At 39.8% G+C, this 16,159-nt stretch overlaps 1 protein-coding gene across 6 annotated transcripts; it reads right to left on the reverse strand.

The window, feature by feature from the left end:
• Positions 1–559: 559 nt before the first annotated feature.
• SERPINB13 (serpin family B member 13) lies at positions 560–11,479 on the reverse strand. Of its 6 annotated transcripts, none has more exons than XM_023195184.2 (8): positions 11,329–11,479; positions 9,947–10,127; positions 8,964–9,050; positions 6,310–6,438; positions 5,814–5,931; positions 4,298–4,440; positions 3,612–3,767; positions 560–2,137 (listed from the first exon to the last, which is right to left on the reverse strand). In XM_023195184.2, exons 2-8 carry the CDS (start codon positions 10,109–10,111, stop codon positions 1,733–1,735), a joined length of 1,203 nt encoding a protein of 400 aa, XP_023050952.1. In that variant the 5' UTR covers positions 10,112–10,127; positions 11,329–11,479; the 3' UTR covers positions 560–1,732. The 6 variants fall into 6 exon arrangements, with proteins under 6 accessions (XP_023050952.1, XP_023050953.1, XP_023050954.1 ...); XM_023195185.3 differs by having other exon boundaries at positions 8,991–9,050; positions 11,329–11,453; XM_023195186.1 differs by lacking the exon at positions 11,329–11,479 and having other exon boundaries at positions 1,733–2,137; positions 8,994–9,050; positions 9,947–10,111.
• Between the last annotated feature and the right edge of the window lie 4,680 nt (positions 11,480–16,159).

Below are 16,159 nucleotides of genomic sequence, written 5' to 3' on the forward strand. Positions count from 1 at the left end.
TATATAAACAAAAAATTGGAAAATGAAAAGTATTTTCATGACAGCAAAAAAAAAAAAAAAAATACCTAGGCATAAGCTTAATAAGAAAAATCCTTGTATTTATTGTCAACTGATTTTTAATAAAGATACAAAGACAATTCAATGCAGAAAGAATCATCTTTTTGAGAAATGGTTCTGAGTGTGAAGAGACAATCTCTGGATTGGGAGAAAATATTTGCAAGTCACATATCTAATTACGGGTTAGAAGAAACTATCATCAGAGCCTACAGACAGACAGCCTGCAGAATGGGAGAAAATTTTTGCAATCTATCAATCTGACAAAGGTCTAATATCCACAGCCTACACGGAACTTAAACAAATTTACAAGAAAAAGAACAACCCCATTAAAAAGTGGGCAAAGGACATGAACAGACACTTCTCAAAAGAAGACACACAGGCAGCCAACAAACATGAAAGCAAGCTCATCATCACTGGTCATTAGAGAAATTCAAATCAAAACCACAGTGAGCTACCACCTCATGCCAGTCAGAATGGCTATTATTTGAAGGTCAGAAAACAACAAGACGCCAGACACAAAATACTATGTGTAGTATGATTCCATTTACATAAGATGTAGAAAGAAAAACTTGTAAAGACAGAAAACAACTCAGTGGTGCCTAGGATTGGGAATATTAATAAGCATGAGAAAACTTCTTAGGGTCATGGAAATATTCTAAAACTGGATTGTGGTGATGCATAACTCTAGAAATTTACTAAAAGTCAACGAATTACAAACTTACAGTGTATACATTTTATGGCATGTAAATTGTAGTTTGACAAAGCTGTTAAAAAATAAGCCAGTTATGTGACCTTGTTAAAAACTGGAGGAAAAAAGTGAAACAAGCCAATAATTAAGAGCATTAAGAATCGATTCAGAGCTTTTCATAAAGCATCTTCAGAAAATATCATTCAGTAATACTCCTACCTCACTCAAAAAATAACCAGAAAAATGTAAATGGAGAAAAAGAAAGGAAACTCTTCTAAAAGTTATTCCAAATATTTACCTTATAAAGTCTAAAAAGATGATAGAGGAGGAATACTGATCAACTACATCATTTATCTTCTCAAATACCACATTTATTACACAATATCAAAATGCTTATGCATCTAACAATGGATAATGTTAGAATGGAAGATGAAAATACGGACGTCCTCTCCATCTGGTATATTGTTTTATGTTGTCCTGGCATTTGAGTTTTAATTTATGTTTTGCTACTGTATTCCTAAATTTTCTTTCCTATGTGCAATTTGCCACAATATCTGTTGGGGAATAGTAACATGAGCTGAGTAAACTATTGTTTTATTTTACTTGTGTATCATAACATGTAAAAATACTAGAATTAGAGAGACCTCCTCAAAATTACTAGTTCATACTCTTTACTGGAGAGACTTTCTCTCCTTTAGTGCACAAAACTACAAGATACCGATTTCCTTTCAAAAGAAACCAAGGGGAGATTATCAATGAGGTTTGGTTTGACTCACCTTATGCATGGCACAAAGAAAAGGATATTTCACTTTCAAGGATGGTTACAAACACGTACACTATTGGGGTCATTAAATCATTGATTTGGTGGCCAAGACTGGAAATGCAAGTGAGACAACATTTAAAAGAATGGACGATTTTCATAATCGTATGAATAACACTGGTGGTTGCTTTTTTACTAAAAGCAGCAATGCCATGGCAACGATCATCTTAAGGAGAAGAAAATCTGCCAAAGAAGAGGATGCTGTTGGATTCATTGTGCCTGATGAAGAACAGGAAGGGATGATTGCAGTGAACATTTTCATGACCTGGGGCGGATGTGACAGTAAAGCCTATGCCGGTGGCAGCTGCAGCCTCAGTGCCTTCTTCAGTTACTGCCACAAAGGAACTGTGCAGGAACTTCTGGGCCTGCAACCCGGAGAGTGAGGACGTCCCCGAGTAGTCGGCTTTGTGCTCACTGAAGGTATCGCTCATCCCCATGGCAGCCAGGACCGCCTCAAGGTCGTAACTGTCCTCCACCTCAAACCGGGGCAAGTGCAGATTCACCCTTCTTTCTTCCATATGCCCTGGACTAGTCCACTCTACCAATTTCTCAGGACTTATTTTATCTATTATCTATTTTCAAAAAAAGAAGAGTAGAATGGTATGCTTATCAATAAAAATCTAAAACAGTGTAACACTGATTTGTATCAGTCAGAAGTTATTAATTTTAGTAATATTAAAAGTGGAAATTTTATTTCACCAGATTGTTGTCTTTCTACTGCAGGTGGTTGTCTTATATTTCTCTATGTAAATTATCTGCTTATATGTGGAAATACCATAGCATTGAATACATTTTTAAAGATTAAAAATAAGTCATTTCTTCTTTTATCAACCGAGTATATATTTCATTTTAACTACCTCCCCAGTCTTTGAATGCATATATATTTACATAGTTGCAATCACAGTGAATGTCCATTTTATTTGATAAAAAGTAAACTTTTTTCACACCATTGCATATCTCTCCTGTCTTCAAACAGCTAGATAATATTATTATGAAGTTGATAAATTTTTCCCAAGATTTAGCTATTCATGCACTTTACAAACATTTAGTCTGTATCAGGCATTGTGATAGATTTGATAGTTACTAGGGATACAAAAATAATAATTATGATGAATTTCAAACCAGGCATTCCAGTGTATTTAATACCGAAATAACTGATTTGACTCAGAAAAGCAATTTTTTTCTTCTACATTATTTCTTTAGGGTAATTCCCACAACTGGGGTTTTTGAATCAGAATATAAATACCCTTACAGCACTCAGACATACTGCCATTTTGCTGTCCCAAAATATTTTCCAACTTAAAATGCTACTAGCAATATTTCACAGAAGCAGCACAGCATCTGATAGTATAAGAAGATAGCAGTTATCATTTGTCGAGTGCTTTCTATGTCTTAGACCTCTTCTAGTCTACAATTCTATAATCATTCCAACACTGCTACACATTAAGCACCATGGAGCCCTCTTTAGAGATGGGAAAGTATTGAAGTTCAAGGGAGTTAAGAAGCTTCAAGGGTCAGAAAGCCACTAGAGAAACAGGGATTTGAAACAAAGCTCTCCTGATTTTCAAAATACAGGACACTAGCCACATAATTTTTTTAACCGCAAAATGGGTGACAGTAAATCAATGGTGTAAGGGTGTAAGAAAGAAATTCAAATGCTCTAAGACTAAGAGTGTAAGAAAGAAATTCAAAAGCTCCAAGAGCCTACTGTACAGTGCGCAGAATTGGTTGTATATACACATATGTGATTTTTTTTTTCCAGGAAAGGGGTCCGTAGATATCAACCATTTCTCAGAATGGTGGATGATCTTTATGACTCCCATGTAATCTTATTCATTTCAGTTCATCCCAAACATTCTTGGATTGGTTTTTCTCAATAAACCTGACCGTACTATTTAATGCTCCCCAGTAGACATCCATCTATAGCTGCTGGAGAGTGAGAAACACTTTCTATTTGACACTGCTGGCCACCAGCTCCTACTCAGAAGCCCTGGGACAGAAAACCTTAGGAGATGAAAGCAAGAATAAGGAGATGTAAGCGTTTACCTTCTCCAGACCATCGATGTCGTTGGGCAGAAGCACAAACATGCTCAGGTCATTGTTTTTATATGGAATCCCTAGAATTTTGGCCTGCAAGTCCTCCAGGAAAGTGAAGCTAAAGGAATGGCTCTGTGTCATCATCTGCACAGATTTACTTGTGCTCTGCAACAAATTAACAGAGCACACAATATCAAAGGACATAAGACCAAAGGCTTTAAGGCAACCAAGTTAGTTCATCAAAATAATTAGCTCAATCAAAAATAAAGCCCAATATCAGAGTCTCAGAATGAGTATTTACTATCTAACAGTATGCATTTGCTCAAATATGACTTTAGTTTTTTTGGGGGGGTGAGGGATGGAGTCTCACTCTGTTACCAGGCTGGAGTGCAATGGTGCGATCTTGGCTCACTGCAACCTCCGCCTCCCGGGTTCAAGCAATTGTCCTGCCTCAGCCTCTCAAGTAGCTGGAACTACCAGCGTGCACCACCACCCCCAGTTAATTTTTTTATTTTTAGTAGATACGGGGTTTCACCATGTTGGCAAGGATAGTTTCAATCCCTTGACCTCGTGATCCACCCACCTTGGCCTCCCAAAGTGCTGGAATTACAGGCGTCAGCCACTGCACCCAGCCGTGACTTTAGATTTTATATTCCATGTGTAAGCATATCACAAAAATAAATTAAGGAGCATACCTTATTCATCCAAAATTTATCTTCCTTAGTATTTTCTTTCTTAAACTCCCTGTCCCATTGCCCTTTAAAATAAACTGTGTTCACCAGCACCAGCTTGGTAGAGCTACTAATAGAGCCATCTGGGAACAAGTCCTTGATTCTTTCTGTAAATGAAGAAACAGAAAAAGGTTGGCCCATCTTCCAAATGACAAGTAATATGCATGACACATATGATGCAGATGGACTTGACTGATCATTAAAAACCAGCCAGGTCAGCACCTGAGGGCCTTGCTGACAAAGGGTTCGCTGGCAGAATTGGCAAGGAGGTTCTCATTTTGCCCATCGCCTATTTATCCCACTGGATAAATTGAGGTTCATGGTTAAGAGTCCGGACTCTGGGGTCAGATGCCTCTGTTAGCATCCAGTTTGCCTCTTATCAGCTGAGGAATCTTGGGCAAGTGATTTAAACTCTCTGTGCCTCAGTTTCCACATCTGTAAAATAGGAATAAAATCTGCCTCATAGGGTTGTTGAAAGGAGCAAATGATTCAACACATGTAAAGCTCTTGGAACACCATCTCACACATAATAAGCACTCTGTGTTAGCTATTATGCTTACCATTCAATATAGTTACTGCCTGAGATTGAGGGATTACTTATTATATTGGAGAAGGAGTTGATATTTTTGTCTGAGTTCAGCCCATCCCACATAAATTCTAAAAAATACTGTTCAACCAACTTTTTGAAAGATCCTATTTTTTCTGCTTCTTTTATTTCCTTTCTTCAGGCCAAGGATGAGGGGAAAAAAACACATTCTAAGTAACAAAGGTGTCTCTGATAATTGGTATAAAAATGGAATCTGAAACTCTAACACTAAAGTATCAGCTATTGCTCCCCAAGGTGAATTTCCACATTAACATTTCTCTGTGGATTTCTCATACTAGGGGATGAGAAAGGAAAAATGGGATAAGAAACTTGTCAAATCCTCTGCTGTGGGGAGGGCTGCTGGTTGTCATTATCCCTGCACAATGCTTAAGTAAAGATGAAGACCCAGCTGGTGGCCCCAGCTGTGGATGGGAACAAGTCTTGATGGGAGAGCTGCGTGTTTCTCAGTTAACACAGAGAAAAACTCAGGAAGAAAGGCTCCAATATAAAGGAAGGAATGTAAACCCAAGACAGGCATCATCCCATTTTCAGGACCCCCAAGATGTTGTAATCCATGGCTTTGTGTAAACAGTTCTCCAGCAAGCGTTTCCATGCATTTGGCTTCATGCAGTCCCCCCGCTGGCTCCCCTTGGCTTCTCCACATTTGCTGAAATTGCTCTACCATCTGCAGTACCCTCCCTACTTCCTAGGCCCAGGCTTGCCCTTCCAACCCTGCAAAACCTATCTCAAGTCCCTTCCCAAAGCTTGTGCATTACATGGCACCTCATGCAGTGACAAGTCCAGGGCTTCACTCACAGCAGATTGTCAAGAAGCGTTTTTTGTTTGTTTGTTTGTTTCTGGTTTTTTGCAATGAATGACCCACCCATACTCTACCATTTGTTTTGCTTTCAACCCAGGAATTAATCTTCTTTCGACTTTCATCTGCTGCATTTACAAAATCAACAGGTTCCAGAGATGCATGATAATATTTTTCAACATAATCTAAGTATTTCTTTAGGAGAAACAAGGAAGGAATAAAAAAAGGTTAAAAAGTCAATTGATCAATTGCCAACATCTCTAAATAAATTTATGTATACATTGGGATGACTAATACAGTAAGAGAAATTGTAAGGTCCTGGGCATCTCACATTGAGTACCTGCATGCACATTTTTATGCAGCTTATCTGGGGATGAGGCAAAAATCAGGCTCAGATTGCCAGGACTATAAAGAAGCTCCCTGCAGTTCTGAATATCTGTAGATCAGGATGGAAAAGCACTGCAGGGATGTGACCAGAGCCAGGCAGCCTGACTTCAGGACCCACAGTCTTACTAGAGCCCTTTGGCCATTCCAGAATACCACTCACAGATACGGGAAGCACAGCAAACTTACTTGAAGGAAGAGGTATGTTTTTTCTCCAAACAGCCTGTTGGCTATGTTCAGTTCATAATCATTAGTGAGTTTGCTTATTTCAGTCAAAAACTTTTGGAATTGTTGATGTATTGCTTCTGTCTTCTCAATCTTGAAAATTAAAACAAAATCTCAACAGGTTATCTTGGCAAAAGCAAGCCTAGATTCTCCCCTAAGAGGATGCGGCTGCTGGGTCTCTCCCCCAGTTTGTCAGCCTCAAGGGTGATCCCTGTGTTTGATGTGGCCCCTGGATACCAGGTGGCCTTTACCCAAGTCATATGGTAAATATAAGTTATGACCAATCTGAGCTCAGAGAGAAGCCTTCTCTGCCAGCCCAACATCACAGATCTTGCTTTTATAACTCAAGTTGTGGGTTTTTTTGGTCTCAAATAAAAGTGCTCACTAAATGTTAAATAAGCTTGTTTTTAGCTCCTCACAAGATTCTAAGCATCAAGGAAAGTAAATGATTTCCCTAGACAATTCTTATCTATTGAAGTTTGGAAATTTTTTCCAGAGTGAATAAGAAGAGTGACTCCTAATGGTATGAGTCACTTCACATTGGACTGAAGTGAGATTTATCCTTGTCTCCAGGGGAAAAAAAAATGTTTTCTGGATATTTTATGTAGGACCTATCAGCTTTCTGGTTGAAGGTTTCATATTCTATGTTACCTTAACAACATATCTGGAATGCCATTATTTCAACATGTCAATACAATCAATATTAATTATATATATATAATATATATTTCAGCAAAAATAATATATTGAAATTAATATTTTGTATTATTTTCTCATACTAAGTTCTTGAAATACAATATGCATTTTACACCTATAGCACATCTCAATTCAAATTAGATCTATTTCAAGTGTTCAATAGCCACTTGAGTGGCTACCATACTGGATAGCTGGGGACTAAATAAACTCTCACCCAGGCAAATTAGAAGGCTTGTATTAGAAGGGTCATTTTTGCATTGTTTGTAGAAGGAAGGAAGGAAGGAAGGAAGGAAGGAAGGAAGGAAGGCCCCATCAACAGAATAAATGAGGAAATAGCTATAAAAATGAATCAAATAGGGCTATAAGTATCCACTTAAAATAGATGAATCTTATAAACACAATGTTAAGCCAAAAATAACCAAGTTCCAAAGAATAATGACAAAAATATATGGTATGTAATAAAATAATAAATACATAAGAATCATAAACACCTAATCCACAATAGTGGGACTTCCTCTCTCAGGAGAGGATGGGGGTGTGCTCAACGAAGGTATTATACATCAGCCTAAGGGGCATCAGCGATTTGATAACGGTTTATTTCATATACTGAAAAGAGGAGTTAAAGGGTGTTTATTGCATTTTTCCTTATACCTTTTGTATATATGTCTTGAGATTTTACCAGCATTTTTTAAAAGCAAGATTGAGAATACTCTGAATTTATGTAATAATCAAATGCGCACCTGACAAGTCAGTCTCTGGACAAATTATTAAATGAGGAGATTGGAGTAGATGACCTTTAAGATGTATTCCAGTCCTAATATCCTTTCAGTCAGTAATTCTATTCTCTCATACCTCTGTGGCTCCCAGGAAAATGTTGGGGAATGGGCAAAGCTGCTAGACAGCGTGTATGTGTAAGCTGTGCCTTACACAAAGCTGAAATTCAGTTCCCAGCCGAGTCATCCAGCCCTTTACATAGGAGTAGGGCAGCTATCCCAAAGAATGAGCTGTTTTCTAATTTGCACAAAGGTTCTACATGGGCTATCATGGTTGAGAAAGAATGTGTTCTGAAGACAACTGCACTCCTCAATTGAGGGGACATTGCAGTGGCCATGTGACCCAACTTGGTTGCGCAAACCCTGAAAGGAAGCCTAACTCTCTACAGGTGCAACTGAGCCACCCACATGACCTAGCCTTTTGGGGTTGTGAAATGAGCAGCTCATATTGCTGGGTGATCTGAGCCATGGTTTTAGGAGGGTCTGGAATTGCACTATGACTACTGTCAGAGCAGCTGTGCCCTTCCTGGGACTGCTAACATCTGATCCTAGTCCTGACCTAACGGGCTTATTCCTTTCCCATGTTTGAGTAGACTCTCCTTTGGGTGGGGAATACAGGAACACTGGAGCTAGAAAAGACCTCAGGAAGTCATTGGGCCTGTACTAACTTTTTAAATACAATATCAGCACGGGGTTAAAAATATGAGTGGAGTTTAGTAATAATATCACCTACTGCTGCTACTGCCACCACCGCTGGCTCAGTTACCAGATGCCCCTACTGGACACTTTATAGAGGCTGAAAGAAGACAAATAGCTTGCCCAAAGTAGCATCGCTCTTAAGTGACTGAGCCAGGACTTGAACCTAAGTCTGTTTAACTCCAAAACCCATCCACTCTGCTATGGGAACTTTTCAATCTATTAGCCTTACCAGTTCTATCATAGCGGTGTTGTCCATTACACCTAAGGTCTCTTCTCAATACTAAAGGGTTATTACTACTGTATAATCCTTACAACAATAATAATACCATGATTATTATTGGTTAATAATAAAGAAATAATATTGCTTTCATGCCTTTCTCAGCCCTTTTCCCCAGAGAGCCCATACCTAAAATGCAACTCTATTGAAGTTTGTAAAACACGTGTCCCCACCTCTTTTCCTTCAGCCTTTATTCTCACCACCTCGTTTTCTTCAGCCTTTGTTCTTGAGCTCTTCATGCCTTTTTCAGAGTGAAATACCTGGAAGAGATAGAAAATATTACTGTGGTGCTCAGAGAAGAGAAAACCTCACACAGAATCAGTCTAGGGGAGAGTGGACGCTTGTGAAAGAAACCTCGGTGGTATATGAGGTGTCCTTCTCTCCTTGCAAAATCATGAAAAGGTCTGTGTTTACCTCTGATTTCCTCCCTCCCTCCCTCCCTTCCTTCCTTCCTTCCTTCCTTCCTTCCTTCCTTCCTTCCTTCCTTCCTTCCTTCCTTTTTTTTTTTGTGACGGAGTTTCGCACTTTTGCCCAGGCTGGAGTGAAGCGGCATGATCTTGGCTGTCTGAAACCTCTGTCCCCTGGGTTCAGGTGATTCTTCTGCCTCAGCCTCCTGAGCAGCTGGGATTATAAGCAACCGCCACCACACCCGGCTAAGCTCATGCCTGTAATCCCAGCACTTTGGGAGGCAAGGCGTGTAGATCACCTGAGGTCAGGAGTTCGAAACTAGCCCGGCCAACATGGTGAAAGTCCGTCTCTACTAAAAAATACCTCTGTTTTTTTTCTAAGGAGCTTGTATTGGCTTATGTGTTCCTGTGTTCATCTTGGATGTATCATTTTTACCCTTGTGGGGATTATGTCACTTTTTCCATAAGTGCTTTTCATGCTCTGTCTTAATTATGAGTGCAATGGCTTTAGACAAGGTCACTCAACCAGTCCCTACTCAAAACAATTCAAGCTTCTGGCAGCAGGTGGGGAGATGGTATTTGGAAAGGGAAGAGGGCTTTCCTGATAGACCTGAAATTGCTCCCTGTCTTGAAAGTCTTTGTTTCCTGGTCCACCATGAGCATATTTTTAAGATAATGCAAGAGGGCTGACCAACCCCCAGAATGAATTTGTGCATGGAAAACACGGCAGCCCCCCAACTGTGCCCAACCTCCTCCAACTGGGAAGCGGTGGCTCCTCGGGTGCCCAGCAGGAGCATGCCAATGGCAGTCAAGAGACCCACAGGGGAAAAGAAGATGTTGCCATCATTTGTTTTCTTCAGCTCTTTGAAAAGATCAAACCCAAATCGAGTGCTAATGGCGCCGAGTGTATCCATGATGATTTAGCGGTATCTAGAACAGCAAGAACAACAATCAAAACTGGACATTTGAATTACTCTGTGTCAGGGGAACCCTTCCTGCTTCCATTCCTCTTCTTGCATTGATACAGAATATAGGGATTTCCACCCTCTTGGTGAAAGGTCGCTGCTGCCTGCTTCTCACATCCTCTCTTGGCCTTCTCTTGCCGGGAGACATCAATCAATCCGCTGGAGTCTTCCATCATCTGGTGGTGCTCAGTTCTTATTGCCCCGGGGAGCAGGGTTCATGTTTTAATGACTTTATTCTCTTGTTCTCTGTCTGAACCTGCCTGCCTCTACCTCCCCACAGCCTCCTCTTCATGAAAGCTTCCCCAGGTAGACCCAGCCCTTGTCCAGGCAAGGCCAGTTTGTCCAGATGTGGGGCCCATGATAAGGCAGGGGGGTAGGCACAAGAATCTCCATGGGCCTCAAGTTCAAGCAGTGCTCTCTGATCCACCCTTAGCGATAATAAAGCCAAGACTTGAATCCTTATCTGATACTATTTCTCAATGGATTCAAAATTCAGCCCAGAGAGTGACAGGATTGATTAAATCTCTTAAACCCCTTTCCCTAACTGCATAAAAACTTGACTCTGGGCTGAATTTTTCTGAAGCAGAAACCACATATCTCTGGTCATGAATTATTAGGTGGAGATGAAAGGGTTTTCTTTTTTTATACTGTTCTGTATCATTTTAGGCTTGTACATGAGCTTGCATTACTTTTGTCATTTCACAAAAATAATTTTTAAAGAGCAATTAATGTTTGCCAAAAATAAATAGGTAGAACTGTTTTTATGTTTGTTTTATTATCAGCTACTTAATAACTAGTAAGTAAAGGCTTTAGGGGAAATCCTAAAACAAAAATAAGATTAACGAAAACTAAAGATTTTTAAAGCCCCACATACTTTGGGGCCTTTTGCCCTCAAGGGCCCATCCCTGCTAAGGCATCCCACATCGATATCAAAGCTTCCATTTCAACCTCGGGTTTCCTTGCAGGGATTCTTTACAGGTTAACTAATAAATAAAATGGATTAATTTACTGTCAAAGATGATACATTGTCGTCGCCATGTAGGAACTGAATTAAATAAAACTACCTCCAGAAAGTCCATGCACAATACAAGTAATCCTTTCAAACAACAAACATCATTGTTCTCAAAATACAGAGGTCTTAACTTAGAGCCAAAATAAGAACTTACCTCGGGTTTTTGGAGAGACAGTAGTGGCTGGGCAAGGAACTTGGAAGCATATGTCAGTTAAGTAGCTGGGATTCTTAATTTATAGTTCTCCACATCTGCTTCAGCAGTGGTTTTCCACCTTGAGTGCACCTTAAAATCTCCTTGGAACTTTAAAAAAGTCTATGCTCAAGCCCCACCCCAGACGAACTGAGTCAGCATCTCTCGGGTGGAAACCAGGCATCAGAATTTTTATCACCCCAGGTGATTACAGCGTACAACCAACGCTGGGAACCAAAGGTATATAGCCTGATGAAGACATACATTAAACGCATACTTTACTTACCACGGATGGACAGAGCTGTGTCCTGACAAGTCATTCTCTGTAACAGAGTTATTTTTGCAGTTGCATTATTTAGGAGTGCCAAATGCCAGGAAGAAAATGAAAGAAAACTATCTTGCTAGAAAAGAACAAGAAACAGGAAGAAGAAAAGTTCGGGTAGGCAGCCACATACAAGCAAGAGAGCACGCGCACGCGCACGCGCACACACACCTATTCTTATTCTCAATTATTCCATCCATTAATTATAAAATATCTCATTTTAATTCATTCAATAAACATTTATCAAGTCTATTATGTACCAGCTACTGTCTCTAACGCTAATAATTCATAAGCCCTCAATACCCTCACTGATTTCAGGAAAACAACACTACCAAAAAACCTCAACAGGAAATTACACCCCCAGATTCCAGTTTTTCCTGCCAACCCTGCAGCATTTCTACTGGCCCTACCAGTTCATTAAAAGAAACTGTGCTTAGATTAGTCTCAGCTTTAATCTTCAGTAAAGGGCTTGGAGATTTGCCATCGTTGCTGGGCAGCAGCTCCTAGAAGGGCGTCTTAACTCTTCCTTCTGCCTAGAAGAACACCTCCTAGATACACAGGCTCAAAGGGCATATGGGTCATGTGTGTTCCAATCTCCATACTCACAATTTACTTTTTTCAAAATATTTTAATTGCTACTCTTTAAGCAAACTCAAAGCCACGTTTAATTGATTTGCTTTTTAATGGGCACTGAGAATCTTGCAAATTGAGTAAGGTTTAGAAAGAATTAACAGTTAACCCAGGATGCCAGTGAAATGGAAATGTTCGTTTTTTTTAAATGGCATAAAATCTCTGAGTCAGCCATAATGCTTTATGTTTTAATATCCCTGTCAGTTTATATCTTCTCATTTCTTTCTCTGTGGCCCCTAGACTTTCTGTTCTATTGCCCAGCCATTTCCACAGACCTTCTGCTTTTTGCTAAAGCTTTTTTTCTACCACCTGCTTTCACCAGGAAACCTGGCTTTTCCTGAGGACTACTACATCCCATAGTCTTCTGGGAATGGCCACTCATATCTTGGGAAAGCAAAGTCACCATTCCTATTCTCCCTCGCACTCCCTCTTCTTCCAAGTCTTTCTTCCTTCAGTCACCTCCAATGTTCCCCTTTGGAAACTTAGACCATCGTGCCGTGCTGCTCTGTTCCCAGCCACGGGCCCCTCCAGGACTCTGCATGTGGTCTTCCTGTCCACAGCTGCTACTGCCACCCTGCACACCTTCACCTTCCTGTTACCAGCGCCTCTCACTTCTCGGACCTTCACCTTCCCTCTCTTAGAGTAGCCCGCTCACACCAGGAATTGCACTTGTTTAACACTGAAGTACCTCCATCTGGTGACAGATTCTCATCCTTATTCTCTCTAAACCTAATTTTCAATGCCTTCCCAACCTCTTATCACAGGACTCCTCCCTGTTCTGTTTTATCCATCTCTCCTTTCTAGGATCCAAACTGCCCCAGAGGTAGAATATGTTGATGATCAAGAACCATTTAAAAAATGATTTCTGTGCTGACAAGTGAGAAGAAATAGTTATCCCCTGAAGCAGAGTATTGATAGGTTCCCAACCCTGTTCCATAGCTCACAGTTTTGTTCCAACCTCTGTGTGTCTATTACTGACACTGACATGTAGTATTTTTCTTGTCCAAGTATATAATCTCATAGTGGATGCTGCCGATGTTCCCACCAGATTTCCTTAACCTACCAGCATGCCTGTTACCCAGTTGCTGTTTTGCCTTATAATTTTCTCGGCTAAAGGAGAGCTACCTACCTGGGAAGCCAGGTACCACCCCATCCCCCTCACCAGGGCGCACTTCAGGCATGACTCACTGGCATAAGGTCATTAAAAGACAGCCCCTGGCTGGGCGCGGTGGCTCATGCCTGTAATCCCCGCACTTAAGGAGGCCAAGGCAGGTGGATCACCTAAGGTCAAGAGTTCGAGACCAGCCTGACCAACATGGTGAAATCCTGTCTCTACTAAAAGTACAAAAATTAGCCGGGCGTGGTGGCACGTCTGTAACCCCAGTTACTCAGGAGGGTGAGGCAAGAGAATCACTTGAACCCAGGAGGTAGACATTGGAGTGAGCTGAGATCACGCCATTGCACTCCAGCCTGAGCAACAAGAGTGAAACTCCACCTCAAAAAAAAAAAAAGACAGCCACCTGGGTAAGACTAACTTTATAGTGCCACTTCTCCTCCAGACCTCCCCCACAAGATTAGACTGAAACCAGTCTTTAGCAGAAATCACATGATTAATTAACATTTCCCCTTGCCTTGTTCTGCTTCTCTCAAACAAGCACCCTCCCCATGACACTCCCCGCCAAAATTACCCTCCCCATGACACTCCCCGCCAAAATTACCTGAAAAGTCCCTGTCTTTGGCTCTGCTGCTAGGGTGCCAAACCTATGACAAAAGTGTTTTGATACCTAGCCCAAGCCCTCATTATTTTTGCTGTCTAAAAATTTATTTGCAACCTTGCATATATTCTCTTTAGATAAAATTTTTAATTAGTTTATCAAGACCTATGAAAAACACTTTTGGGGTTTAGATTGGGACTCTTTAGAATTAATATGTTAAATGGGAAAAACTGTCATCTTTACATAATGAGCAAGTAGTATGATCATCTTCCATGTCCTTCAATAGTTAATAGAAAGAAATGATGGGGAGAGAGACGAAGGAGAGAGAGAGAACCAGTTTTCTCTTTGTGATGGAAAACAAAACAAGTATGCTCACCGTCACTGCTTCCACTCAAAATTGAACCAGAGACCCTGGCAAGTGCAATAAAGCAATTGATTAACTGATTAATTAGATAATTATTTAAAAGGTAAGATAATTTAAAAAGAAAAATAGAATCATTCACAGAGGAATTGAGGCAAATGTTATGAGAATTAAAAAGTGAGTTTAGCAAGATTGCTGAATACAAGGTCAATATAAAAGCTCATGTGTTTTTAATACACTAGCAACATACAGTTAGAAACGTTTTGAATATATATAATGTAAAAGAGTATAAAAAAGCTATGTGAGGCTGGGCATGGTGGCTCACACCTGTAATCCAGCACTCTGGGAGGCCGAGGCAGGCAGATCCCCTGAGGTCAGGAGTTAGAGACCAGTCTGGCCAACATAGTGAAACTCCATCTCTACTGAAAATACGATATATTAGCTGGCTTGGTGGCAGGCACCTATAATCCCAGCTACTCAGGAGGCTGAGGCAGGAGAATTGCATGAACCAAAGAGGCAGAGGTTGCAGTGAGCCAAGATCATGCCACTGCACTCCAGCCTGGGCAACAGAGCCAGACTCCATCTCAAAAATAATAATAATAATAAGCTATGTGAGGTAATATTAGCTAGATTTGGTCATTATGCAATGTTGTATACTTCAAAACATCTTGTATGTAATAAATACATATAATTTTATGTCCATTTTTTTTAAATAATGAAAAACCATCACATAACTAGTAAATGTGAAAGATGTTTAAGACTACATATAGGAAAAGATTAAACATAACTTAGAGAAATTAAGAAGACTGAGTAAATGGAGGGGTATATTTTATTTGTGATTTGAAAGACTCAATATTTTAAGGATGTCAGTTTTCTCAAAATTAATCACTACAATCTCAATCAAAATCTCAGGAAGTTCATTTTTCAAAAAATTGGCCATCTGATTCCAAATTTATATGAAATAGCCAAGGGCTAACAACAGCCATGACACTGTCGAAAGAGAAGGAGGAAGAGGTAATACCTGCTCTGTCAGATAGCAAGATTTATTATTAATTGTCAGCATGGCTTTTGGCAAAGGATAGATTAGAACAGAAGCCCAGAAAAATACTGATGCATGTATGCACTTTGATTTTTTTCAAGTTTGTTGCAGAGCAGTGGAGAAAGAAAGGTCTCTTCAATAAATTATGTTGAGTTCATTGGATAATCACATGGGGAGAAAGGAATCTTAACTACTACATCACACCATATACAGATTTCCATTCTAAATGGATCACAGAGCTAATTGAAACACACAAAAGCGTTTACAATAATAGTAAAAATTAGTAAACTGGACAACACAAAATTTAAAAGCTTTTATTAATCAAAAAACACTTTCAAAGTTAGAGAGCTATATATATCCAAAGTTGGATATATACAGATACACCTCATGACCTAATAATTTCACCCCAGATATTTACCCAATATAAATGTGTGCTCATGGGCACCAAGAGACATGTGCCCATTCATAATAGCCAAATACTGATGTACATTAACAGCATAACACGTAAATAATTATATGTTCACACAATGAAATCCTACGCAGCAATGACAATGAATGAACTAAAGCTACAGGAAAAAAAAAAAACAGATAAATATCTCAAACAATATTGAACAAAAGAAGCCAAATCTAAAAGAATGCATACTGTATGATTCTTTTTATATAAAGCACAAAAGCAGACAAAACTAAACTTCAGTTGACCCCTGAACAACAACAGGGGTAGCGATGCC

This window comes from Piliocolobus tephrosceles, chromosome 18 (assembly GCF_002776525.5).
Source record: "Piliocolobus tephrosceles isolate RC106 chromosome 18, ASM277652v3, whole genome shotgun sequence".
NCBI lineage: Eukaryota > Metazoa > Chordata > Mammalia > Primates > Cercopithecidae > Piliocolobus > Piliocolobus tephrosceles.

Coding starts and splice junctions, on each gene's coding strand:
- SERPINB13 (XM_023195184.2), bottom strand. CDS start 10,111: ATGGATACACTCGGCGCCATTAGCACTCGATTTGGGTTTGATCTTTTC. Junction 3,768..4,297: donor ATAAATTTTGGATGAATAAG/GTATGCTCCTTA, acceptor AATTTGTTGCAG/AGCACAAGTAAATCTGTGCA. Junction 2,138..3,611: donor ACATCGATGGTCTGGAGAAG/GTAAACGCTTAC, acceptor TTTTGAAAATAG/ATAATAGATAAAATAAGTCC.